The sequence below is a fragment of the Rhincodon typus genome, chromosome 23 (assembly GCF_021869965.1).
Source record: "Rhincodon typus isolate 14 chromosome 23, sRhiTyp1.1, whole genome shotgun sequence".
In the NCBI taxonomy this organism is placed as follows: domain Eukaryota; kingdom Metazoa; phylum Chordata; class Chondrichthyes; order Orectolobiformes; family Rhincodontidae; genus Rhincodon; species Rhincodon typus.
Window position 1 is genome coordinate 16,666,257 of NC_063354.1, and position 23,970 is coordinate 16,690,226.

The window sequence follows — 23,970 nt, forward strand, 5'->3', positions numbered from 1 at the left end:
TGAGGAGAAATTACTTTTCTCAAAGAGTTGTGAACTTGCGGAATTGACTATCGCAGAGTACAGTGGATGCTGGGACATTCAGTAAACTTGAGGAGGAGATAGACAGGGTTTTAATTAGTAATGGATTGCAAGGTTATGGGCTAGAGGGGCTGAATGGCCTACTCATGGTCCTAGTTCTTATGTTCTAAACCCACATTTTATAATGAGCTGCAAAAGGCAGCTTGATATTTTTAAATCTTGACTTTTTCTTATATGGCTCTTCCCCTTGTCAACCAGGAAAACTAGTCAGAAGTTCAATCACTCTTATGAATCATTGGTTTGTTGTAAGGTGATTAAAGTTCACAAACTTCAAAAAGAATATCAGTATGAACACAATCTTTGGATAAAAGATTTGTGATCAATATCGAGGAGCTGAATCTTGCCTAAGTCTGAGTTGTCAGCATAGGGCTGCTAAAGATGCAGTTTCGCTGCTTGGCCGGTCTGTTGGGCGTTGACCTCTAGAATAGTCCAGATAGTGTCTCGTGTACTGCATCATCCTGGAGTGCTGTGCTCTACACAATACAACTGGCAACGAGGCAATTCTCCAACAAATTCTATTTTTGCAGCTTTTTGCCTACACTGAATCCTTATTTACAACCTGTAACACCTAACCTCCGCGGTATCACTTTGTCCACGTGCGTGACCAGTGCGAACAATCTGGGTATTGACCGCCAGATTTCAACTTCTGAGCCCTGAGTAGCGATTTGGTCCTCCAGCCGGTAGTGGCGCTCCAGTGAGGTAGGTGCGTGTGCGTGACGTTGAGCGCTCGCCCCAACGTGGGCGGCGGTAACGCGCCTTGTGACCGCGCGCCCTCACTATGTTATCGAATGCTAAAGATGGCGGATTTCCTGCCGTCCCGCTCCCTCCTGGCCGCTTGTTTTCCGAGTTGTGTCCTCACCCAGCGAGAGGTCGAGCAGCTCCGCAAGAGCAAGCAGATCGACGAGCTCATCTCGCGGGATAAGACCTACGTGCGGCGGCTGGTGAAGATCCTGCTGCTCGGGGCCGGCGAGAGCGGTAAAAGCACTTTCCTCAAGCAGATGCGAATTATTCATGGCCAGGACTTCGACCAGAAGGCCAAAGAGGAGTTCAGGGGGACCATCTACAGCAACATCTTGAAGGGGATCCGAGTCCTGGTGGATGCCAGGGAAAAGCTCCGCATCCCTTGGGGAGACCCCGGCAACCAGCAGAACGGCGAGGTCCTGATGAGTTTCGACACCAGGGCGTTGACCGGGGCAGCCGCAGGCCTCATGGAGACGCGGGTTTTTCTCAATTACTTGCCGGCCATCAGATCGTTGTGGGCGGATAGTGGTATTCAGAACGCGTACGATAGACGCAGGGAGTTCCAGCTGGTGAGTAACTCGGAGCCGGGGAAAGTACGCGGGCTTTGAAAGGCCCTGGCCCTGGGGAACGGAACGAGAAGCCCTCGGCTTCCTGGAGGGTGTGTTCTGAGTGGCAGCTTTGGGCGGATGGGGGGCTTTTATTGTTAAGTTCTGTACTCTCCAATAAACTTCATCACCTAAGATGTTCAGTCACGATCTTTTTGACCCCGTAGGTTCTTCTATTTAGAAATAACCACGTCCACTCCCTATTTTTAAACTTTTATTTAAAGCTTCGTTCAACCGCAATTAGTCTCTTCCTATTCGTGGGCCGTAAACTTGAATGTATACAAAACGCACACGTTTATTCGTATATGCTGTATGTAGTTTGAAGATCGAAAGTGTCTCGGAGTTTTAAGCTTTGAGGAGTACAGAGTTAATTTTGTGTAATTTCTGCCATGGAAAATGTTCTAGTCTTTGACCCTTGCGTTTATGATTGTATTTGAAACTTACCAATAATATTGAAAATCGCCCCATCTTAACAAAGACGTAATTTTTGTGACTAATATTTGTTGTCTTACTTTTTTTGACATATACCTGTGCGTTATAATCCATCTTTTTAAGTCTGTTTTTGGCTGTGATCAGAAATTAGTGAAGGTGTACCCATCATTGAGAAAAGTGACAAATTTAAAATTTATGTATTTATGAAATATTATTTATTTGGAGAGTAATTGTTTAACATACTAATAAAAATAGTAGGACTGAATGAAATAAAGTTTAATTTTGTCTTTAATATCCAAGCCTGTCACAATAATTGTCACCATGTTTCGAGGTGAGGTTAGGACTCTAGGTTACATGTCTTAAAACACTAGTTTACTAATGTCCTGCTGACAGTCAATAGACAGTACAGTTTTTTTTTCCAATCTGAGTGAATTAGTGTGCAAAATGTTTTGAAGTTATGAGAAATCAACACTTCATACATGACGTAATTTGGGTGGGTGTGATGACTTCAAAGGGGTTTCTTTTGATTAGGTAGATATAATTAGTAAATGTAGCAAGAGGAAGTGAAATCAGAAATTAGTTTTTAAGAGTAAATGAGGCCTATAGCATTGCTGTGAATTATCTGACTTAACTTGGTTAAAGGGAGCAGAAATTTAAGTTGAAAGGCAGAACTTTACAGGAGATTTGAGGAAAACATTTCTTTACCCAGAGGGTGTTTGGAATCTGGGATACCAAGGGGGTTTGGGTTACTGAGTAGGTAGTAGGATTGTTGAGGAGAGAAGCCTCGTAACTTTTAACAAGTATTGGATGAGCACTTGAAATATCATTTTTAAGGCTATAGGCCAAGTGCTGGAAGGTAAGATTTGTGTAAATTTAGCCTAGTTTTGTTTTCTTGGTGCAGACTAGATGGGCTAAGGGGCCTGTTTCGTATTGTATGATTTTATGACTTTTTTTTCCCCTATAATCCCGCTACAAATCTAGTCTATTAAATTTAGAAAATGACTTTCCTGTATCTGTCATAGTAATCAGTGGAATTTTCTTACGTTTTATTTAACCAAGGTAGGCAGTTTATAATCCCAAATCAGGGAGTAGGTGAGCTCAGCGGAGCATATTTCTGTAACTGTTGAAGAAGATGTTATGATTTCGTTGATAGTGTGATTCAATGAGGTAACATAGCATGTGTCCTATTTTCCTACTCTGAATTTACATGTCATCAAGAGCTGATACAGTGCAACAAATGCAAGTGAATTGGAGTCATAGCCAATGTAGGAATTTGAATTGCCTCCACCCCTTCTGAAGTGAACCAGTTACATCCTCCGTTTGAATTGGCAGTATATCTCTTGAGAATAATTTTGTTTAACTTTACAAATTGCATGTCTTAACTCTGGTAAGCCAATTTCTTTTAAACCCAAACCAAGGACATTTTGTACTAAACAATTCTGATGCTTCATTCTTTATATTCACCTGAATGTACACTGGTCTGCAGCATTTGGAAATTATCGTAAATTCTTTGTTGTGATTGGATAATTTGTAACATAATCTAGACCTCCTTTGCAAGTCAGTCAATTATAAAGTTCATGGTTCTTGAGTAACCTAATTGGACTGATCATAAAACTGTAAATATTTAAATTAACATCAAATTTTCTTTGAAATACTAACAAATTTTAAGAACTGAAGGTCATTAACTGAAAATGATAGGTTAACTGTGCATGTATTGATTAATTGTATTTGGTGCTAATGTCTGTATATTTCACTAATTCTGTGGGGAATGTGGAAACTGTTTCTTTTTCTTTAAAGCCCTGTCAAGTACCTCAGCTAAAGAGCAATTAGTTGTCGAGAAATGAAAGCATGGCATGAAGCAAGAGGAATTATGAAACACAGAAACAAAGACTTTTTGAATGCTTTGTAATTATTACCTATGTTAGAAACATTACTAAAATATCAACTTCTGTTAAATATTTACACTTATTTAAATTTGTAATTGCTAAAATTTATTGTTACTTACACATAGGTGGAACTGGCAGCTCTGCCAAGCTTAAATCTAAAATTCCAATCACATCAGTGAACCTTTCCACTGCATGAGATGCAATGAGATGCAAAGAAATAATCAATGGAATACTTTGCACACATGCATAGACTAATGAAAGTGATTTGGTTCTAGAATTGATTTATATTTCAGTAAGTTGAAAGTTTGTACCTCTTGTCAAGTCTCACTTTAGGTTTTAAAAAGTACAGCAATCAACTAACATCCTATATAACAATTGGAACTGTGATTTGTATATGGATGTGTAATACATGGTATTGCATTTAACATTTACTTTCAACGTGTGCAACAATTAAACAAGAAGAAAATTGTCTCTCTGCATGTATGTGTCTCTGTCTGTCTCCTTTGCTTTGCTTTGCTCTCCCTCCTTCCTTGGTTGCAGTTTCCCTTCCCCTCTTGCACGGACAGCTCTCCTCCACCTCCCCTGCACCTTGGTCCCCTGTTTTACTGTGTTTCGTCCTTGACCTCCGTTCTTGGCATGTGATTCTTAACTTGATTTTTACCTGTTAGATTTTATGGAAGTTGCCTGCTTAAATTTTAGTTTCTGATTTGTTTCTTTGACTCACAAAGATTAATTTCATGAAATATATTGCTTTGGCAAGAATGATCATTTTTAAATGAATTAATAACTTTTGAGATCACTCCACACATAGGCCAGTGGCTCCATTGTCTACGTATATTTCCACACTGCTATTAATTTAGTTACTTCTAGGGTTTAGGATCTTGGCATTTATGAGTTTACATTTGACAGTTTTAATTGCAGTCTGCGATACATACAGGTTCACTTCCGTTCAAATGTTCCAATTGTCAGATTTTTGAAATGCAGCTGCAAGCTGAAAAGTTCAATTTTGTTGATTTTATCCCATTTGATCACCCAAGAGAGCAGGGATTGTAAAGGAAGAAAATGTTTATCAACCTGTACTTAATCTCTGATCCTTCGTTTTCTTCTAGTGAGACAACTATCTATGTCTTCTTGATTCTAGACTCTTTGCAATACCCACCTCATCCCCTGAACCAAGCTTCACTGGCCATATGAACACATGAACCAATCAGCTATCTTTATTAGCCTTCATTTATTTCCTATCTCATGCCACATCAAATTGCAAATCTTTACCTTCTTTCAAAATCTATCCTATCCCTCAGTCCACTTATTTTAGCAACTTCAGTAAGTTCCACAATTTAGTCACTTGCCCTTGAGACTTTTTGACTCTGGTACTGCATATTGATAGTGTTCACTAGAATATTTTTTTCTTTCAGCCTTTCTTTTAAAATCGTCACAGTGATTCTTTTCTTCATTTTCACTCTTCTGGGTATTTCTTAAAAATGCTAGAGTTCGATTATTAAGTGGAAATGTTAATTTCCTTATACAGACTTGAGAATTTTTATTTCTGAAAAAATTGATGTGAAAAAGACAGGACTAGGATTTGCTGTTTTCCATCATTGTTTTTTTTTTGGTGCTTTCATTGCATCTCATGCAGTGGAAAGGTTCACTGATGTGATTGGAATTTTAGATTTAAGCTTGGCAGAGCTGCCAGTTCCACCTATGTGTAAGTAATTTAAATTTGTAATTGCTAACAAGTTAAAATTCTCAGCTTTTTAGCTCAAAACCATTGTCAACAATGAGAATTTTGGTACCATCTGCTCAATCCAATACAGCATCAGCAAATCTGGGTCCTGGACTGAAGGTTAAGTTGGACCTTTCCAGATTTATATACCAAGTCCGGAGGTTGGACATGAACTTTATATTTAATCTCAAAAGGTGTGGAAAAGAAAAATATATTCTGGGTTCTGGAATTTGCGATTCTACAGCCAAAAACCAATCAGAGTCCATTGACTCTGGAAACTTCATAATTTTTTGGAATAGATTTTTCAAAAGTTAAAATTGGACATTTAACTAATGCAGGAAATCTATTTAAAAAGACTGAATCTGAATCCTGCCATTCAACTGCATGTGGAATTCACAAAGTGCTTGATCCTCAATATTCTTGGTATAATATGACGAAATCTTGGGTTAGGTTGGTGACTGTCATTACTTGACTGCAATAGTATTGTATGTGAAATTTTATTACAAGTAGATGTAAAAACTTCCTTTTGAATAAAGGAGTGTGTCTATGGATGAATATCAACTTGGGCAAGATTAGGCTTGTTGGTCTTTGCTGAACTGATTGTGGCCTCAACTTCACTTTGTCTGCCCCATTCCACCAATAACTCTGGATTCCCTAGTCTAATTGCAAATCAGTTGAACATTCTTTAATACTCTTGATTAGCTGGCTTCCATTGCTTTCTGGGGAAGAGAATTCCGTAGAACGAGTACTGGCAGAGAAATAAAACATCACAGTCGTAAAAGCAAGGCCACTTGTTAAACTGTGTCCCTTAGTTCTAGTCTCCCTTTATAAGAGGAAATATCCTCAGGGTTCGTCCTATCAACTCCTCTCAGAATTTTATAATGTTTCAATAAGATAATCCATCATTCTTCTAAACTCTAATGAATATAAAGCCCAATCTGTTCGACCTTTCTTCATAGGATAAGGCCTTCATCCCATGAAGAATCATGCAAGCCTTCTCTGAACTGATTCTAGTGCAATAACGAGACCAAACTTGCCTACTACTGGGGATGTGATCCCACCGAGTCCTGCAACAAAACTTGTCTACTTCTCTATTCCATTCCCCTTGCAATAAAAGCCAGTATTCCATTTGTCACCTGCGTACTTTTTATTTTAAAATTCATGTACCAGCATACCCAGATCCCTCTTTCCACTCAGCTCTGCAGTCTCTCCATTTAAACATGAAATAGTGGGTGCCAGAATCTCAGTATGCTTTTGAAATGGGAAAGCACTATTTTAATGATACCAAAGGAGAAAGAAAAGATTTTAAAATTTAATTTGCAACAATGTCCAAAATATGCTATTTTAAAAATGAGAAGTCATTTATTGTAGTTCACCGGGTTAACTTTTGTCTTTAGAAAATCCTAGATTATGTTCTTTGCTGTGTTCTTAGTCAATTTCACTCTGGGCTACTGAGGGAATCGACTTGCCTCACGGTCCCAGGATGAGGATGCTGATAAGGAATGAATTATGATACTCATGTTGATTTGGTGCCTGTTGACTTTTGTTGGGAAGCATGTACGTATTCGGCAGTAATTCATTTCGAGATATTCCTTTGTTGAATAGCCTGCTAGCTCAGTTACCTATTTAGTTTAGGTTATGAGAATGCACTTGACAGTATAAACCCAGCATGAGTCACTGACCTTGATAGTGAAGGAAGGAGAATAAGAGTGCCAAAAAGTTTAGTGAATTAATGAGCACTAGATCTACAGGTTTTGAATCTACTAGTTAAAATATCGATTCCTCTTTGAAGGAACGTTCACCTTAAAAGCTTGAAATTCTTCAATGTTCACAAGTTTGTGTTAGCTTTTCTATGCTAATTTGTTCAGTAGTTACAGAAGATATTGACTTAAGGGATTTTCAGAAGTTGCTGTACTTTCATTGCAAAATCATTTTTTATGTTCAAACTTGGAGGAAAGTAAAAATAACTTGGGTATATTTGCTTCTTGGAAATTAATGTTTAGTATTTTTTTTACAAGGCTGATCTGAGGTTTACAGAGGATATAATGGCAACATGGTCAAGTAACTATTAGAAGATGAAGCAGTTGAAAAACATACATTACTGCTGCCAGTTGCATCACTTCCCTTTTTTGACTGGCTGTATTTCTGAGATGAGTAATAATGAAGGAGGGTTCTCTGTTCAGAACACCATGTTCAAATTGATTTCTTTCCTGCTGCCAACTGCATTTGATTATCAAAATGTAATCATTACACATTGTGAAACCTCTATTAATGAAGCCATTCTTTCTGATTTCAGAAGCTCACATCGGAAGCTTTATTAATTCTTTAGGGTAAAATTATTGCCCTTTTGGAGAAAGAAAAAAGTGCTTCTTTAAATTCAAATACCTCTTCAAAGTGTCAATTCTCCATTTAATGTCTGTAATTCACTTGTTTTCATTCCTTTTCTTTTAGTTCTTTGACATGTGATGCTGTGCTTGAATTTTTGTTGACTCTTTGTCAGTTTAATATTGTCTTTCAATTCCTATTCCATGTTATATGCTTTCAGTTTAATTCTTAATTCTGAATTCTGATTCTTAAATTTTTATCTTGAGTACCGGCGACTGGACAGTTTTGTTTTAGAATCGCAAAATCATTTGGCACAGAAAGAGACCATTTAGTTCATGCTTGTATCAGTTCTTTGAAAGAGCAATCCCTGCTCTTTCCACAGAGCCCTGCAAGTGTTTCCCCTTCAGGTAGTTTTCAATATGGAAACTTCTGGAAATTACCGTTGAATCGTGACCCTTTCAACCAGTAATTTAAAGTCAGTATGCATATAAAACTCTTATTTGCTTCAATTAATTAAGTTGAAACTTTTTGGTGTTCTCATGTGGCACGCTGTGTCAGGTTTCCATTTTTTGATAGAAACCGAAAAAACTGCACAGGCTGTAAATCAGGAACAAAAACAGAAATTGCTGGAAAAGCTCAGGTCTGGCAGCATCTGTGGAGAGAAATCAGTTAACGTTTCGGGTCGAGTGACTCTTCCTCAACTGTGTTTGTTCCATTTTTTGATCTTTGGCCCTCCATTCTGTTGAAAGAAAATTAGGATTCTTAATTTGGCAAAATATTTTGAATGGACACTTGAGTTTAAATATCAGCTGACTGGTCTTCTTATTGTGAGTTCAGGGACACTAGAATTTAGAGCTCAGGAGATTTTAGTCTACAGGGACACACGCTTGATAAAATACTGTTACTGGATATCAGAACCTGGGAGCATGGTTTAGTCTAGTTGGATCTTATCTGGGGTGATTCCAGCAGAGCCTAATGTAAAATAAATGTCTTGAGCCATTACTGATGGCTGGGGTTCAGTGTGATATAAATTCAGGAAGCCTGACTCCTGTGGTAGTTTTCTTAGTATAAGGTTGTTTACTGGGGTTGGGGGAACAGTTAAGAAACAGGCTTGGAGATGTGCAGAAGCTGGTTGGTATGGGGAACTGAAATATCTCAGTGATATTTAAGATACATTGCAATATAAATCTTCCACTATTTAACCATGATCAGTGTTTAATATCAACAGTAGGTACTTTATAAATTTTTTGGGGGTATAATTAACTAATGGAACTAGTCTTGGGGCAGAAATTGCTGGAGAAACAGAGCATCTCTCCATAGATGCTACCAGACTTGCTGAGTTTCTCCAGCACTTTTTTGTTTTGAATCTCCAGCGTCCTCAGTTCTTTGTTTTATTAGTTTTCATATTAGTCTTGGGGCAGGATGCAGAAGTAATAAAGGGAAGGAGATAACCCCTGGATATACTAGGCATCTGTCAGTCTTACACGATCCTTTAGTCTAATAGTTCTGGGCTATAATTTTTAGCTGCAAATTGTTATTTTAAAAAATGAACTTGTTCTGATTTTTGGCATCATCAAGAAAACTTCTTTGCATTTTGTGCACATTGTTGTGGCACATTCCCTGGAAAATAGATCATATTAAATAGTTCAGACAACTTAATACAATTGTGGTTGAAAGTCAGAAAAATGGGCACCATTGACCTTGAAGAATACATTTATTTTCATTTTTCATTTTAATTAAATGCAGCATGCAAAAGCTATTGGCAGTTGCAATAAGGTATGACAAGACCGCTGTAAGGCTGCCATTCTGAATTGGTCCCTTTCTTTTGTTTACCATTTTAAGAGGGTAAGTTTAGTAACACTTCATGAAGATAGTGTGATTTGTGTCTCAAAAGTTTAACATGATTGTCAGTTGTAATGTTTCTGTCTAAAGTTGAAGTTATCAGAAATATTTGGATTTAAGTTGCTTTATAAAGCTTAGTAATTGAATATTGTAGAGCTTTTTGTGACATAAAATAATGAAAGTAGAGTTGCTATAGATCTACTGGAGTATAGAGGATTACCATGCCACAGGGGAAGGGAGGTTCAGAAGGAGATTCTTTCATGGCCTCAACTGATGCAGGAATTGAACCCCACTGGGCATTACTTTGCGTTGCAAACCAGCTGTCCAGCTAATTGACCCCACAAACAATGATAACATGAATTTAAAAAAGCATGAGTCTGCATCAGTTATAAATAGTGCACCAAGCAGTTTGTATGTATTTTGAAGTGAGATTATGGAGTTCTGAGGAAGGGTCACCGGACCTGAAATAACTTTTTTCTTCACAGACGCTGCCAGACCTGCTGAGCTTTTCTAGCAACTTCTGTTTTTCTTCCTGATTTACAGTATCTGCAGTTCTTTCAGGTTTTTATATAGAATACTGGAGTTGAAATGAGAGGGATTTATAATCTAACACCATAAATTACTGGAGCAGAATTAGGCCATTTGGCTCATCGAGTCTGCTCTACCATTCAATCATGACTGATATGTTTCTCAACCCCATTCTCCTGCCTTATCCCCATAATGTATGGTCCCCTTCCTAATCAAGAACCTACCTATCTCTGTCTTAAATCCATTCGATGATTTGGCCTCCACACACTTTTCTGTGGCAATGAGTTCCCAGATTCCCCACCCTCTGGCTGAAGAAATTCCTCCTCCTCTTCCTTCTAAAGGATCATCCCTTCACTGAGGCCTTGCCCTTGGGCCCTAACTCTCTTCCAAATGGAAACATGTTCTCCATGTCCATTTCTATCCAGACTCCTCAATATTCTGTAAGTTTCAATAAGATCCCCCTCTTCCTTCTAAATTCCATTGAGAACAGACCCAGAGTCCTCAACCGCTCCTCCACATGACAAGACCTTTCATCACCAGGATCATTCTTGTAAACCACCTGTGGATTCCTTCCAAGGCCAACACATCCTTCCCTAGATAGGGGGTCCAAAATTGTCCTCAATATTCCACTTCCAGCCTGACTAGTGCCTTATTCAGCCTCCGCAGTACATCTTTGCTCTTGTATTCTAGCCCTTTTGAAATGATGCTTACGTTGCATTTGACTTTTTAATTGCTGAATGAACCTGCACGTTATCCTTAAGAGAAACCTGAACTAGGACTCCCAAGTCCAAATTCAAATTTCTGAAGTCTTTCCCTATTTAGAAAATAGACTGCACCTCTGTTCTTCCTATCAAAGTGCATAACCTTGCACTTTACCACATTGTATTCCATCTGCCACTTATTTGCCCACTCATCTAGCCTGTCCAAGTCCTTTTGCAGCCTCCCCACTTCCTTAACAGTGCCTATTCCTCACCTATCTTTATGTCATCTGCAAACTTAGCAAAAATGTCCTCTGTTCCTTCGTGCAGATTATCCTTTATTCGTCAACGGGATGAGGGTGTCACTGGCTAGGCAGCATTTATTGCCCAGAGGGCAGTTCAGAGTCAACTACATTGCTGTGGGTCTGGAGTTATGTGTAGGCCAGACCAGGTAAGGATGGCAGCTTCCTTCACTAAAGGACATTAGGGAACCAGATGAGTTTTCCCTGACAATCAGCAATGGATTGATGGTCATCATTAGATTCTTAATTCCAGATATTTTTATTGAATTCAAACTCCACCATCTGCAGTGGCGGGATTCAAACCCGGGTCCCCAGAATGTTATCCAGGTCTCTGCGATAATTCCACTAAGCCATTGCCTCCCTATTGTATAATGTGGATAGTTGTGGTCCCCGCACTGACCCCTGCAGAACTCCACAAGTCACCAGCTGCCATGCTGATAAATACCCCTTCAGCACTGCCTTCTGCCAGTCAGCCAATACTCTATCCATACCAGTACCTTGCCTCAACACCATTTCACCTATTGAGTTCCTCTGCCATTTCTTTGCTCCCCATTACTACTTCTCCAGCCTCATTTTCCAGTGGTCCAATGTACCCCTCTTGCTTCTCTTACCTTTTTATATATTTTAAAAATAACTTTTGCGGTCTTCTTTTATATTACTAATTGGCTTATCCTCATTTCATCCCTCCTTCCACCGCTTGCTTTTTTAGTTGTCCTCTGCTCATTTTAAAGGCTTCTGAATCCTCTGATTTCCCACTAATCTTCACCACGTTGTATGCTTTTTTCTTTTGCTTTTAATTTTCCTGACCTCCCTTGTAAGCCATTTTTTTCCAGTGCACCTGCATGATGAAGCCCTCCATGTTTATTGTAGTAGTACCTTTTATATATGCCACATGTTTACCTCTTTAAGCTTAATGAACTAATGACAATTAGTTCATGGCTCATGTAATCTAGAAATTACTTTGTTTGGTTCTGCATTTTAAATTAGCACCTAGCTGCTTGTATTCCCAAAGCAGAAACTCTTGTTTTCCCAAGAACACCAAGTCCCTCTGCAGCCCAGATGACATGTCCTGAAGCCTCTGGAACTCTTGATCCTGGCTACAGAGAATAGTTTCTATTCCTCTGAGTGTACTATCCTAGACGAGATTACAATTATATTCCTTCCTCACCCAAATGGCTCCCTCTGTCAAGGTGCAATGGCCACTTTTCTCCATAGCCTCACTTTCTGCTACAAAGGGAGCAGAAATCTCAAACCCTTTAGACAGGAGCTGAGGCTCCTTCAGCACTACCCCCTGATTCCTTTATCTGCCTCACTCATAGTCACATCCTCCTGTCCCTGACCACTGATCGAATTTGGGATAATTAATCTAAGGGATGTGACTGCACCCTGAAATGCAGCATCCAGGCAACTCTTTCCCCCTTCCTGATGTATTGCAGTTTTTGAACCTCCGAGTCAAGCTCATCAACTCCGAGCTGGAATTCCTCAAGCAACCAACACTTGTTACAGATGTGGCCACTATGAATCAAATGGAATCCGCCAGCTCCCACATCATGCTGTTACAACATGTCACCTGGCCCCTCGTCTCTTATTTACTTAGTTCTTAATTTGTTCCTTAAAAATATCCTGCAGGTCTTTTAGTTCGTAACCTATAAATATGTCCCCATTTATCTAAAATCTAAAACTAGAAGGGTCTTTTATGGTCATTAAGATATTACAAGCAAAGCTACTGAAATACATTTAGTTTATTCTTGGAAGATGAATTGTTGTACTTTGAATTCTAACAGTGGTGTAAAATATCTGCAAAAATTGGAAGTAATTCACTGTAATAAGCATATTACTGATATTGAATTGGATGTAGCATTAGAAAGGCACATTGATTAACAGAAACCTGCTGGTTCTTTTGCAGTTCTAACCTGGAAAGTAAACTTTTTATATGGTTTATTCAAAATCTGAGGTAGTTATGAAATAATTTAAAGAACTGAAGTACTGTGATATGGCAGGGGAATTGAGTTTAAGAGCCGCGGAGTTATGCTGCAGCTCTATAAAACCCTGCTTGGACCACACTTGGAATATTGTGTTCAGTTCTGGTCACTTCATTATCGGAAGGATGTGGAAGCTTTAGAGAGGGTGCAGTGGAGATTTACCAGGATGCTGCCTGGACTGGAGGGCAGGTCTTATGAGGAAAGGTTGAGGGAGCTAGGGCTTTTTTCATTGGAGCGAGGAAGGATGAGAGGTGACTTGATAGAGATGTACAAGATGATGAGCGGCATAGAGTGGATACCCAGAGACTTGTTCCCAGGGCGGAAATGACTATTAAGAGGGAGCATAATTTTAAGGTGATTGGAGGAGGTATAGGGGAGATGTCAAAGGTAGATTCTTTACACAGTGTGGTGGGCGCATGGAATGTGCTGCCAGCAGTGGTAGTGGAGTCAGATACTTTAGAGACTTTTAAGCGACTCTTGGATAGGCACATGGAGGATAGTAAAATGTAGGGTATGCAGGGTAGTTTGATCTTAGTAGGATAATAGGTCGGCACAACATCGTGGGCCGAAGGGCCTGTATTGTCTGTACTGTTCTATGTTCTAACTGGAATGTTCTTGAACTTGCTGACTTGAATCCCTCAATTACATTTGTGCTGAGTGCTCACCAAATACCTTGTAGCATACAGCTGCAGTGTAGGGAATGGAAACTTTATAATATCCATTGCACCACTTGGCAGGGGCACATCACCCCTGGGTTTTCGACACTCCATGATTTCTGCTGCTATTGACATATAAGCTGGTGCATAAGACATGGTTGCAACAATACTTATTGTATTTTAAAGTTGCTAAGGAAGTATAATATGTGGATAGATATATTTAGCATTTTATGCAAAGTGTAAAAAGGTATGTGTAAACAAGTTTTAGTTAATAACCTTTCTCACTGAGTACATTTAATTATATTTGGGATGTCGCTAGCAATGGTTGTAAAGGCATGGCATTTCCTGAGGGAGAATGGTGATATTACATGCTTGCAAATATTTATTTGCATAGAGACATTGGTACATTAGTTGACCTACAGGAAGTGTATTTCAGGTGTTGAGATGAAAACAGCAATTCAAGTGGTTTAGTGGATAAATACATTGTACTTTCCACTACCTCCCGTGGCTGCATTAGTAGCACCGCAGTTTGTTTCCCAAATAAGAAAGCCAGTGTAACTGAAACGTTTCTGGGATGAACAGAGGGCATCTTTGTCCTTCATCTTTCCACTTGTGGTTCCAGGTGTGCTGGTTTTGTTAGTCACATTGTGTTAATAATCCAAGTCCAGGCATCTTGTGTAGTGTTTGGGGCTGAAGTATATGGTGGTCTAGTAAGTTACTTTCATCTTTGTCCTTAACTCTGGTTTAGGAATGAGCTTTAATTGCTCTTCAACTATGGAGGACCGAATTGTGGTTGAACTAAATGCAGTGATAAACCCATTTATCTTGGCATTTTATTGCCGGAGCTCTTGAGGCCAGTAGGGCTGACTAAAGGCAGTGGTGCTTTCTGAAAAGACCATACAAGTGCAGCATTTGATGAGGTACAGACAGTCTGAAATATTCATGTGCTTAAGCAAATGACTTTGTAATTAGCACATATTTTAGTGACAAGTAGTTAATTGCATTTGTCCACCATCAGCAATTCAGGATAAGCATGGCCAAGTGATGGGGCACTGTAGCTAGTGTGGTACTCCGTCATGTAGAACACCCGTCTTGATTTACTTTCCCTTTCTTGTAACATTTATGATGCCCCACTTGGTGTACTAATTTTGGTCATTTGCTTGTGCTTAGCTGGAGCCAGAAAGTCTCTACAGTTATCTTGATAGCTTCATTGCAGTTGGAAGGAGGCATGAAAGAAATTTGCATGGATCCCTGCTGCTGAATTTTAGTGAATGACATTTAAATTATTTAATTGAGTGTCAGTTAGGATAGCATTAAACAGTCTGAGGAAACACATGATACAGTAAACTGATGTTCTTTAAGAGCATAATAGTTACATTAGAGAGATGCTGCTATCTGTAAAAACTACTTCTTGTGCTGGAACCTTTGAACTGATTGCAAAAATGAACCTTTTGGTAATTTTTGTCATTTTAATATATAAATAAGAACCTTTTCAGCAAGGGAGAAAGGAATGTTAATAATGTTGCTTCAAATTATTTTGTTCTCTGGCTGTGGAGAGTTTGTTGTAGCCACTGACTTGTAGCCACCACTTCTATAAAAGCAAAATACTGTCAATTCTGAGATCGGAACTATAAAATTGAAAATGTTGTAAACATTTGGTGAGTCTGGCAGTATCTGTGGAGAGAGAAACGGAGTTGCTGCTTTTAGTCTGGGGTGTTCTAAGGAGTGGTCTTAGACCAGAAATATTAGCTTTTGTTCTCTTTCCATATTTACCACGAAACATACTGAGTATTTCCAGCATTTTCGGTTTTTATGTCCCACTTATATGTTTGTGGTTAGATTATTGATACATATGTATGTTTTTAAATTATCAACTTAGAAAATGATTTTCTTGAAAATAGAAACTATTACAAAAAATTTGGAGGGATTATATTGTATACCAGCTTCAAGTTTGTGAAAATTCTTGGCATTTTACATTGTCTTTTTTTCTTTAACGTTCTGATCTGGAACATTTTTTAAATGCCCAGAAAATGTCCCCAGAAAAGTGTTCTCTGCTCTACTGCAAAATGCAATGTGTTCTTGGAGGCAGTGAAAGCTTGTATTGGGCGTCAAAGCCAAATTATATAAGTGTACTGTATTAGAACTTGTTCTCTGACAAACATCTTTGTAATGTTCCAATATTGAAATGGCATTTAAGAGCTTATTTTAAGCTGCTAAACGTTTTACATTATCTGCCATTATTTCCAAATGAGGAGTTGATGTTCTGGTTTTACTAAGCGCTGTAGTAATATTTTCCATAGTTTGAAATTTGTAGTTTCAGCTACATTTGTTTAGTAATTCTGTGTTCAAATAATTAATTTGCAGACCAAGTATTGTCTTCATTGCTACTGAAATGTTGGATACCAGTTAAGAAACTATACTGCAAAACACTTGTTAGTATTTGCAGATTTCCATATGTTGGGTTTTAATCTAATAGGTCATTAGTGAAATCACTAAGTATAAAGAAGGGCTTCCCCCAAGTGAGAAAGGGAAGAAATTGGCAAAGCAACTCAGACCACATTGATGAATCAACATTGATATTCCTGGGTCTAGAAGCAGCCACTTAATCAGTAGAGTTGTGAAAAGACCTCAGTAAGATTGAAAAAGTCTCTCGCACCCCATTTTATGTAATTTGCAAACCTGAAAAGATCTGTTCATCTTTATGTAAATGTATATTTTGTAGTGCAATAATATATAATTAAGGATTGAGGAACTTCACGTTTATGGAGTGTCTGGAGAGCTGAAGTTGTTCCCTTTAAAGAATTAAAGGTAGATTAGAAACTTAATCGTGAAATGTTTTGATTGAATAAATGAGCCAAGCCTGTATATGCATTATAGACCAAATGCTCTTCTATCTGTTGTATGATTCAATGATATCATTTTTTACTGTTTACACTCCATTTGTAAAACTCATTTGATTTAAAATCCAACAGTGTGTTCAGGTCGTATTTGATACTAGTTTACTTAGTAATTGGAACATATAAAAATCTTGGCTTTCTTAAACAACAATGACGTCTTGTTGTGAACTATTACTGCTATAACGTTCGATCAAAAGCAGATATCTTAATTAGAAGAAATGTGAGATAACATGTACATCAGAGCTTTATCATCAATGAAGCTTGATGAGAATGTAATGGAATTGATCATTTTAAGACCTAACATGAAGACAGTATTTCCCATAATGGATGGTTATCTTAATTAACAACATTGCAGCAGACCTATTAATAGTGATGTAAACCAGGTCCTTGATCCAACTATTTCGATTGAGAGCTGTCATAAACCAAAATTAAACCATTTAGAAATATTATTCTAGGATGGAAATGGAGTATGTTTATTTTTCTTAGCAATTATTTCATATATTTGTAAATTTTGGGAGAATATGGCAGAAGTCATCTCATTTTGAGTGACTGATGTCTGGTTTGCTTTTAATTCTTTAGCTTGCTGTTGCCATCACAACTTGTACTTATGACATTGCCCTTGTGTGTGCCTAACTACATTATTCCAAGGTAGTCAGCAATTTTAAAGACAAATCTATAATTATACTGCTGGGTATTTTCGAAAGCATCATATGCTGTCAGTACTTTTTTAAAAACCTAATGATAACTGTGACTGTAGCAAATGCTAGAACAGGTTAGAGGTAGAACAGCTTACTCCTCTTCCAGTCCAAGTTATGGTGCTGTTTTCCAACTTAACATTATATGTCACATTTAATGCTTGGACTTTTGATGGTAGCGAGTATTTTGTTTTGTTGTAGAAACAGTCTGGTGGCAATCTTTAGAAGTTAACTCAAAAGTTTACAAGCTATTTCAGGTGGCTGTTTTTAAAGTGTTGAATGTGATTATTAAGAATTCATTGGAGAATGAGGGTTCTAAATTGTGTGTAAGTTTTTTTCTTTTAAATATTCTTGTTTTCTTGAATCTTGATACACAAGGACCATTGTAACTTGACTAACCAATTATATCCCCTCTGATATGTTAAGGGTCATTGTTCATTGATATGGATGGTATTTAGTGAGATTGAGGTCATTTTTGATTAGACCGAATGAAGTTGCTCAATATGCAGCTCTTACTGGGGTTCCGGAAATTGGGGAAAGTGGCTGAAGTCATTGATTGTGTAAGCTTGGTGAGTGGTGGATATTGAGATGCATTCATCGTACCTTGGTATTTCCTCGGTCCTAAATGTAACTGCTTGAAAAAAGTCTTCGATTCTTTTATACCATCTTTAGTTTTCCTTAGATTTTGCCTTTTCTGTGCTCTATGTCAATGAATTGAGAGTAAACATTACTGAAACAGTATATCGGCACATACTGAACTTAAAATTGTCCTGAGTGGTTTATAGTTGGGTATTAGGAAATTTTGTCCCCATTTGCATGAACCTAACTTGATCAACAGCAGGAGAGGGAGATAATGTAATTTATCACTGCTCCCAATGTACCTTGTGCTCCAGGTGTAAATTTTGAAAATGAGTTAACAGTGCGCCATAAGGGTACCAGTGGCCACAGGCTGTGTTGTTGGGGCTGGCTCCACATCAGCTGGAGATGGATGCTGTTCCTGGGCATGTGAATGCATGTGTTCCTCATACATTTGTATGCAGTTGTCACCAGGACATCCAGAACAATTGTCTGGATCCAGTAGGATAGTTCCATTGAGCTTATGTGGGCAATATCAGGATCAAAGCAGCCCCTCCATAATGGGATCATTCAGCAGTTGCAGTACACACAAGAAACATTGGGACAAGGAGGCCAGTGGGGATACCTCCATAATGATGTTGGATATGGGATAATGGTGTGGATGTTTTATGAGCAGCTCCTGCATCTTGTGCAGACCATACATAGTTCCTTGAAAGTGGCATCACGGGTTGACAGAGTGGTTAAGAAGGCGCTTGGCATGCTTGCCTTCGTTGGTCAGAGCATTGAAGTTGGGACATTATGTTGCAGCTGTACAGGATTTTGGTGAGGCCACTTTTGGAGTACTGTGTACAGTTCTGGTCGCCCAGCTTTAGGAAGGATAATATTAAATTGAAAAGGGTGCAGAAGAGATTTACAGGGATGTTACCGGGACTGGAGTGTTTGAGTTATAGGGAGCGGCTGGGTAGGCTGGACTTTTTTCCTTGTCGCGTAGGAGTTTGATGGGTAACCTTAGAGGTTTATAAAATCATGAGTGGCATAGATGAGATTCTTTTTTCATAGATCACTTTTTCACCTAGGGTAGGGGAATTCAAAACTTGATGGCATAATTTTAAGGTGAGAGGAAAAAGATTTAAAAAGTCCAGAGGGCACCCTTTTCCCCACAGAGGGTGGTTTGACCGTGGAATGAATTGCCAGAGGAAATGGTAAATGCAGGTACAATTACAACACTTAAAAGTCATTTGAACAGGTCCATGAACAGAGAGGCTTAGAGGGATATGGGCCAAACGCAGGCAAATGGGTCTAGTTTAGTTTGGAAAATCTGGTTGGCATGGACGAGTTGGAATGAAGAGCCTGTTTCTGTGCTCTGATTATGAAATGGAACACAGCTACAAACTCTAAATTATCAGAATGTCGAAGCACACCCTAACCCCAAAGCTGTATTGAAATTCCATCTGCTAAGTTATGTCCTGGCATTTACTTCCTACATTTTGGAGTTTTATTACCAGCAGGGCTATATCTTCATTTTAAAAAAAGCCTATGTGGCTTGTTATGAGGAAGAGTTGTTTATTATTTAGATCTTTTGAAATATGATGTTATACTATTACGTTGTATCATTTCAAACCACTTATTTTAAAAATAGTATAGGTGAAATCTCTTTTGTAGGCCCCATGTTGATCAGGATTTGTTTTTAAAGTGAGACTCCCTGATGTTAGTTGGAGGGGTGAAGGGAGTTTTTGTGTTTGGCATTTTGCTGTGCAAAAAAAACCCTATTAGTTTGATGTATTTCAGGATAAATTTTCTAGTCGTATAACACTTTTGGACGACATATGCTTTATAAATGAAAGTTTATTCTGTGTGCATCCTATCAGCAAATGGTGATTAAGTAACTTCAAACTATATGTTTATTGCTTCATATGAGAGAGGTAAAACATTCACGCTTTTCTGGAGGTGTGAAAGAGTAGGTTATTTGAGTGTGAAGATGTGGATTGCCATGGATGTATCCAGTGAGAATGGAGGCATTTGACCCATCTTTTTCATGCAGGCTAAAAATAAAACAATCCATCCTAATCCTGTTTTCTAGTTCTTGTACTGGAGTCTTGTAGATTGGAAGAGATTTGGGGCTTCCTTAACTGGGGCAATATTGAGGCCAAAAAGTGGATGGTTGAAGATTTGTTGATGGTTATCAAAATACACAATAGTTAGAACAAAGAAAATTACAGCACAGGAACAGGCCCTTTGGCCCTCCAAGCCTGCACCAGTATGCTGCCCATCACAACTAAAACCCCGTACCCTTCCGGGAACTGGATCCCTCTATTCCCATCCTATTCATGTATTTGTCAAGATGCCCTTTAAAAGTCACTATCGTATCTGCTTCCAATACATCCCCCAGCAGCAAGTTCCAGTCACCCACCACCCTCTGTGTAAAAAGAAAAAACTTGCCTCGTATATCACCTTTAAACCTTGCCCCTCGCACTTTAAACCTATGCCCCCTAGTAACTGACTCTTCCTCCCTGGGAAAAAGCTTCTGATGTCCACTCTGTCCATGCCCTTCATAATCTTGTAGACCTCTATCAGGTTGCCCCTCAACCTCCGTTGTTCTAGTGAGAACAACTCAAGTTTCTCCAACCTCTCCTCATAGCTAATGCCCTACATACTAGGCAACATCCTGGTAAATCTTTTCTGTACCCTGTCCAAAGCCATCACATCCTTCTGGTAACAGAGATAGTAGGAACTGCAGACGCTGGAAAATCTGAGATAACAAGATGTAGAGCTGGATGAACACAGCAGGCCAAGCAGCATCAGAGGAGCAGGAAGGCTGACGTTTCGGGTCTAGGCCCGAAACGTCAGCCTTCCTGGTGTGTTCAGCCAGCTCTACACCTTGTTACCTCACATCCTTCTGGTAGCGTGGTGACCAGAATTGAACACAATATTCCAAATGCGGCCTAACTAAGGTTCTATAAAGCTGCAACATTACCTGCCAATTTTTAAACTCGGTGCCCCGGCCAATGAAGGCAAGCATGCCGTATGCCTTGTTGGCTACCTTTTCCACCTGCATTGCCACATTCACTGACCTGTGTACCTGTACACCCAGATCCCTCAGCCTATCAGTACGCTTTAGGGTTCTGCCATTTATGTAGATTTTCCATCTGGATTCGACCTTCCAAAATGCATTACCTCACATTTTTCCAGATTAAACTCCATCTGCCATCTCTCTGCCTAAGTCACCAACGGATCTATATCCTGCTGTATCCTCTGACGGTCCTCATCGCTATCCACAATTCCACCAACCTTTGTGTCATCCGCAAACTTACTAATCAAACCAGTTATATTTTTCTCCAAATCATTTATATATATTACAAATAGCAAAGGTCCCAACACTGATCCCTGAGGAATGCCACTAGTCACAGCCCTCCATTCAGAAACGCACCCTTCCACTGTTACCCTCTGTCTTCTATGACCAAGCCAGTGTTTTATCCATTTTGCAAGCTCACCTCTGACCCCGTGCGACTTTACCTTCTGTATCAGCATGCCATGAGGGACCTTGTCAAAAGGCTAACTGATGTCCATGTAGACAACATCTACATCTGGGCGGCATGGTGTTATTGGATTTGAGGAGTAAATTTATTAATGCATATATTCAAGCTTTTATTACCCATTTACACAGCATGGATCAGATCAAGATTTAATAATTTGGCTGTGAATGAGAAGAAAATTATAATTTTGTGAGCAATAATTGACAAAATAATTTTTCTCTTCCTCGGTGCGGTGGAAATTCATAAAATGTAATGCAGGTCTTTCTGCTGGTTTATCAGAATGCCTGCTTGGGCTAGTTGACTTGAGATGGTCTTTGTATTTTTGGATATCATATCTCAAAGCTTCAGTGCTTTAACCTCTACTCAGAGCATTAATTGATTATCCTCCTGTGATGGTGAATGCAAGTTTTAAAAAAATCTAACTATTTGAGTAGGTTTATTGAAGTATCAATTTTTTTGTACAGTATTCTTTCTGAAATTTACCTTGCACATTCTAACTGTTTTGGAATGCAAAATTGCGATACAGCAGGTTCCTTCTCGTACTTTTATTGACATATATTGTTTATTCTTACGTGAGGTATCTAAGCTGTTTTGGTTTCTTGAAATAAACTAAATGTTTTCAGTAATTCTGTGAATATAATTGCATTTCTCTGTGCATGATATGTTGACAAAGTGGGGGGGTGTTAAATTCCGTAGTAAATAATATTGCTTTTAAAAAATGTATGGCCAGCCTAATTTTAAATCTAAAAACCTGAAGTCCATATCCTGAATTTAAAATTTGTAGTTACAATCTAGTTTGTGCTGTCATATGAATGTTTTCTCAGTACTGTGTATGCAATTCATTATTTTAATATTAATTGTTGCATATTGCACCACCTTACTCCTAGATAGCAAATTTGCTGCTGGGGCTTTAATCAAATTTATGAAGCCTGTTAATAAACAAAGTCCGAATTTAACATCTCATCTTTAAAAGTATCAAAAAGCGGGAAATGAGACACTGTAGTTTTAGATAGTTTGATTGTGGAAAAATTTAATAGATTAATTTCGTTGAAGCAAAAGATAGTGTAAACCAAACTATATTTCCAAGAAAAAACGCAGTGAGGTGAAAGCTTGACACCGTATATGTACAAACTCGTTTTTACCAGAAATATGGATGAACATAAATGCTTCAAGTTTAAAGGAATAAAAGCCACAAATTTTGAAAGTGAATATTTCTGAAGTTAGTTTCTGTTTAGTGAAAATCTAGCGCTTCGGGACATTGAAAACTGTGAATAAAATCAACCAAAGTGTTGCACAGTTTAACTGCATACCAATTTGATTACGGAAATTCTCGATAAGCTTAATTAAAGCAAATAGTGGCACACTTCGAAGTAGTTTCTGTTACTTCCTGACTTAGGGACCTAGCTACTTTACATATCTCCAAATGAATTTTCAGTGATAGCGAGCTTGTAATGTAAATCCACTCTACATTTGCAAATATTCTTTGTTGTCTGGATTGGTCATTTCAATAGTGAGTGTGTTGTGATGCAGAATACAGTTTGCACCCTCCCTGGTTTGTCTCATGTTTTCATTATATATTAAAAAGGCATTGATATTACAATGTTATTGGATTTTTTTCCCTGAAAAAGTTTTAATTGTCTTAATTTATTGATTCTGTGGTCCAATTGCTAAACTGAATACAAGTTCCATCTATATACTACATTAGTTTATTCAAGGGATTTTGGTCTTTGTGCTAATGTTTTCCTCTTGTAAATTTAAAATGTCTTTCCTGAACTTTGTAGTCCTAGTCAAATATTAAATATCAAATATCAAATATTAAAACTTTATTTTATTCATGAGATGTGAACACTGCTGGCTGGGCCAGCATTTACTACCCAACACTAGTTGGCCATGAGAATGAATTGCTGCAATCCATTTGCTCATGTAGACCTACAACCCCATTAAGGAGGGATTTCCAGGATTTTGACCCAGTGGTACTGTAGAAACAGTGATGTACTTCTAAGTCAGGGTGGTGAGTGGCTTGAAGAGGTACTTGCAATTGGTTGTATTCCCAAGAATCTTCTGCCCCATTCTAGATGTAGCGGTCATGGGGTTGAAGGTTACATCACAGTACCCTTGGTGAATTTCTGCAGTGCTACTTGTAAATGATACCCACTGCAGCTGCTGTACATTGTGGAGGGAGTGGATGTAGATGGCGGACCGGCTTTGGGGGAGCTGGGACATGAGTTACTCATTGCAAGATTCCTAGCCTCTGATCTGCTTTGTAGTCACAAGCCATTACTATCTCAGTTCAGTTATTCTACTGCATTTATCTGAAAAGCATTATTCCAATAATTTGAAAACTGCAAAAATGGTTAAAGCACATGTTTTGGGTTCCCCATCTATTTTTATATTGGTAGAAGAGGTTTCCAGAGTGATTTGAATACTACATTATGTCCTATAAGGATGCAAATTCAACTGCTTTTAAAAGA

At 38.5% G+C, this 23,970-nt stretch overlaps 1 protein-coding gene across 1 annotated transcript in view; it reads left to right on the forward strand.

Annotated features, from left to right (window-relative positions):
• The first annotated feature begins 814 nt into the window (after nt 1–814).
• Nucleotides 815–23,970, forward strand: part of gna13a (guanine nucleotide binding protein (G protein), alpha 13a) — a 41,004-nt gene continuing 17,848 nt past the window's right edge. Inside the window, exon 1 of the mRNA XM_020530536.2 lies at nt 815–1,388. Within this exon, the coding sequence (XP_020386125.1) occupies nt 867–1,388 (522 nt within the window). The 5' untranslated portion in view covers nt 815–866. The remainder of the gene's footprint in view (nt 1,389–23,970) is intronic.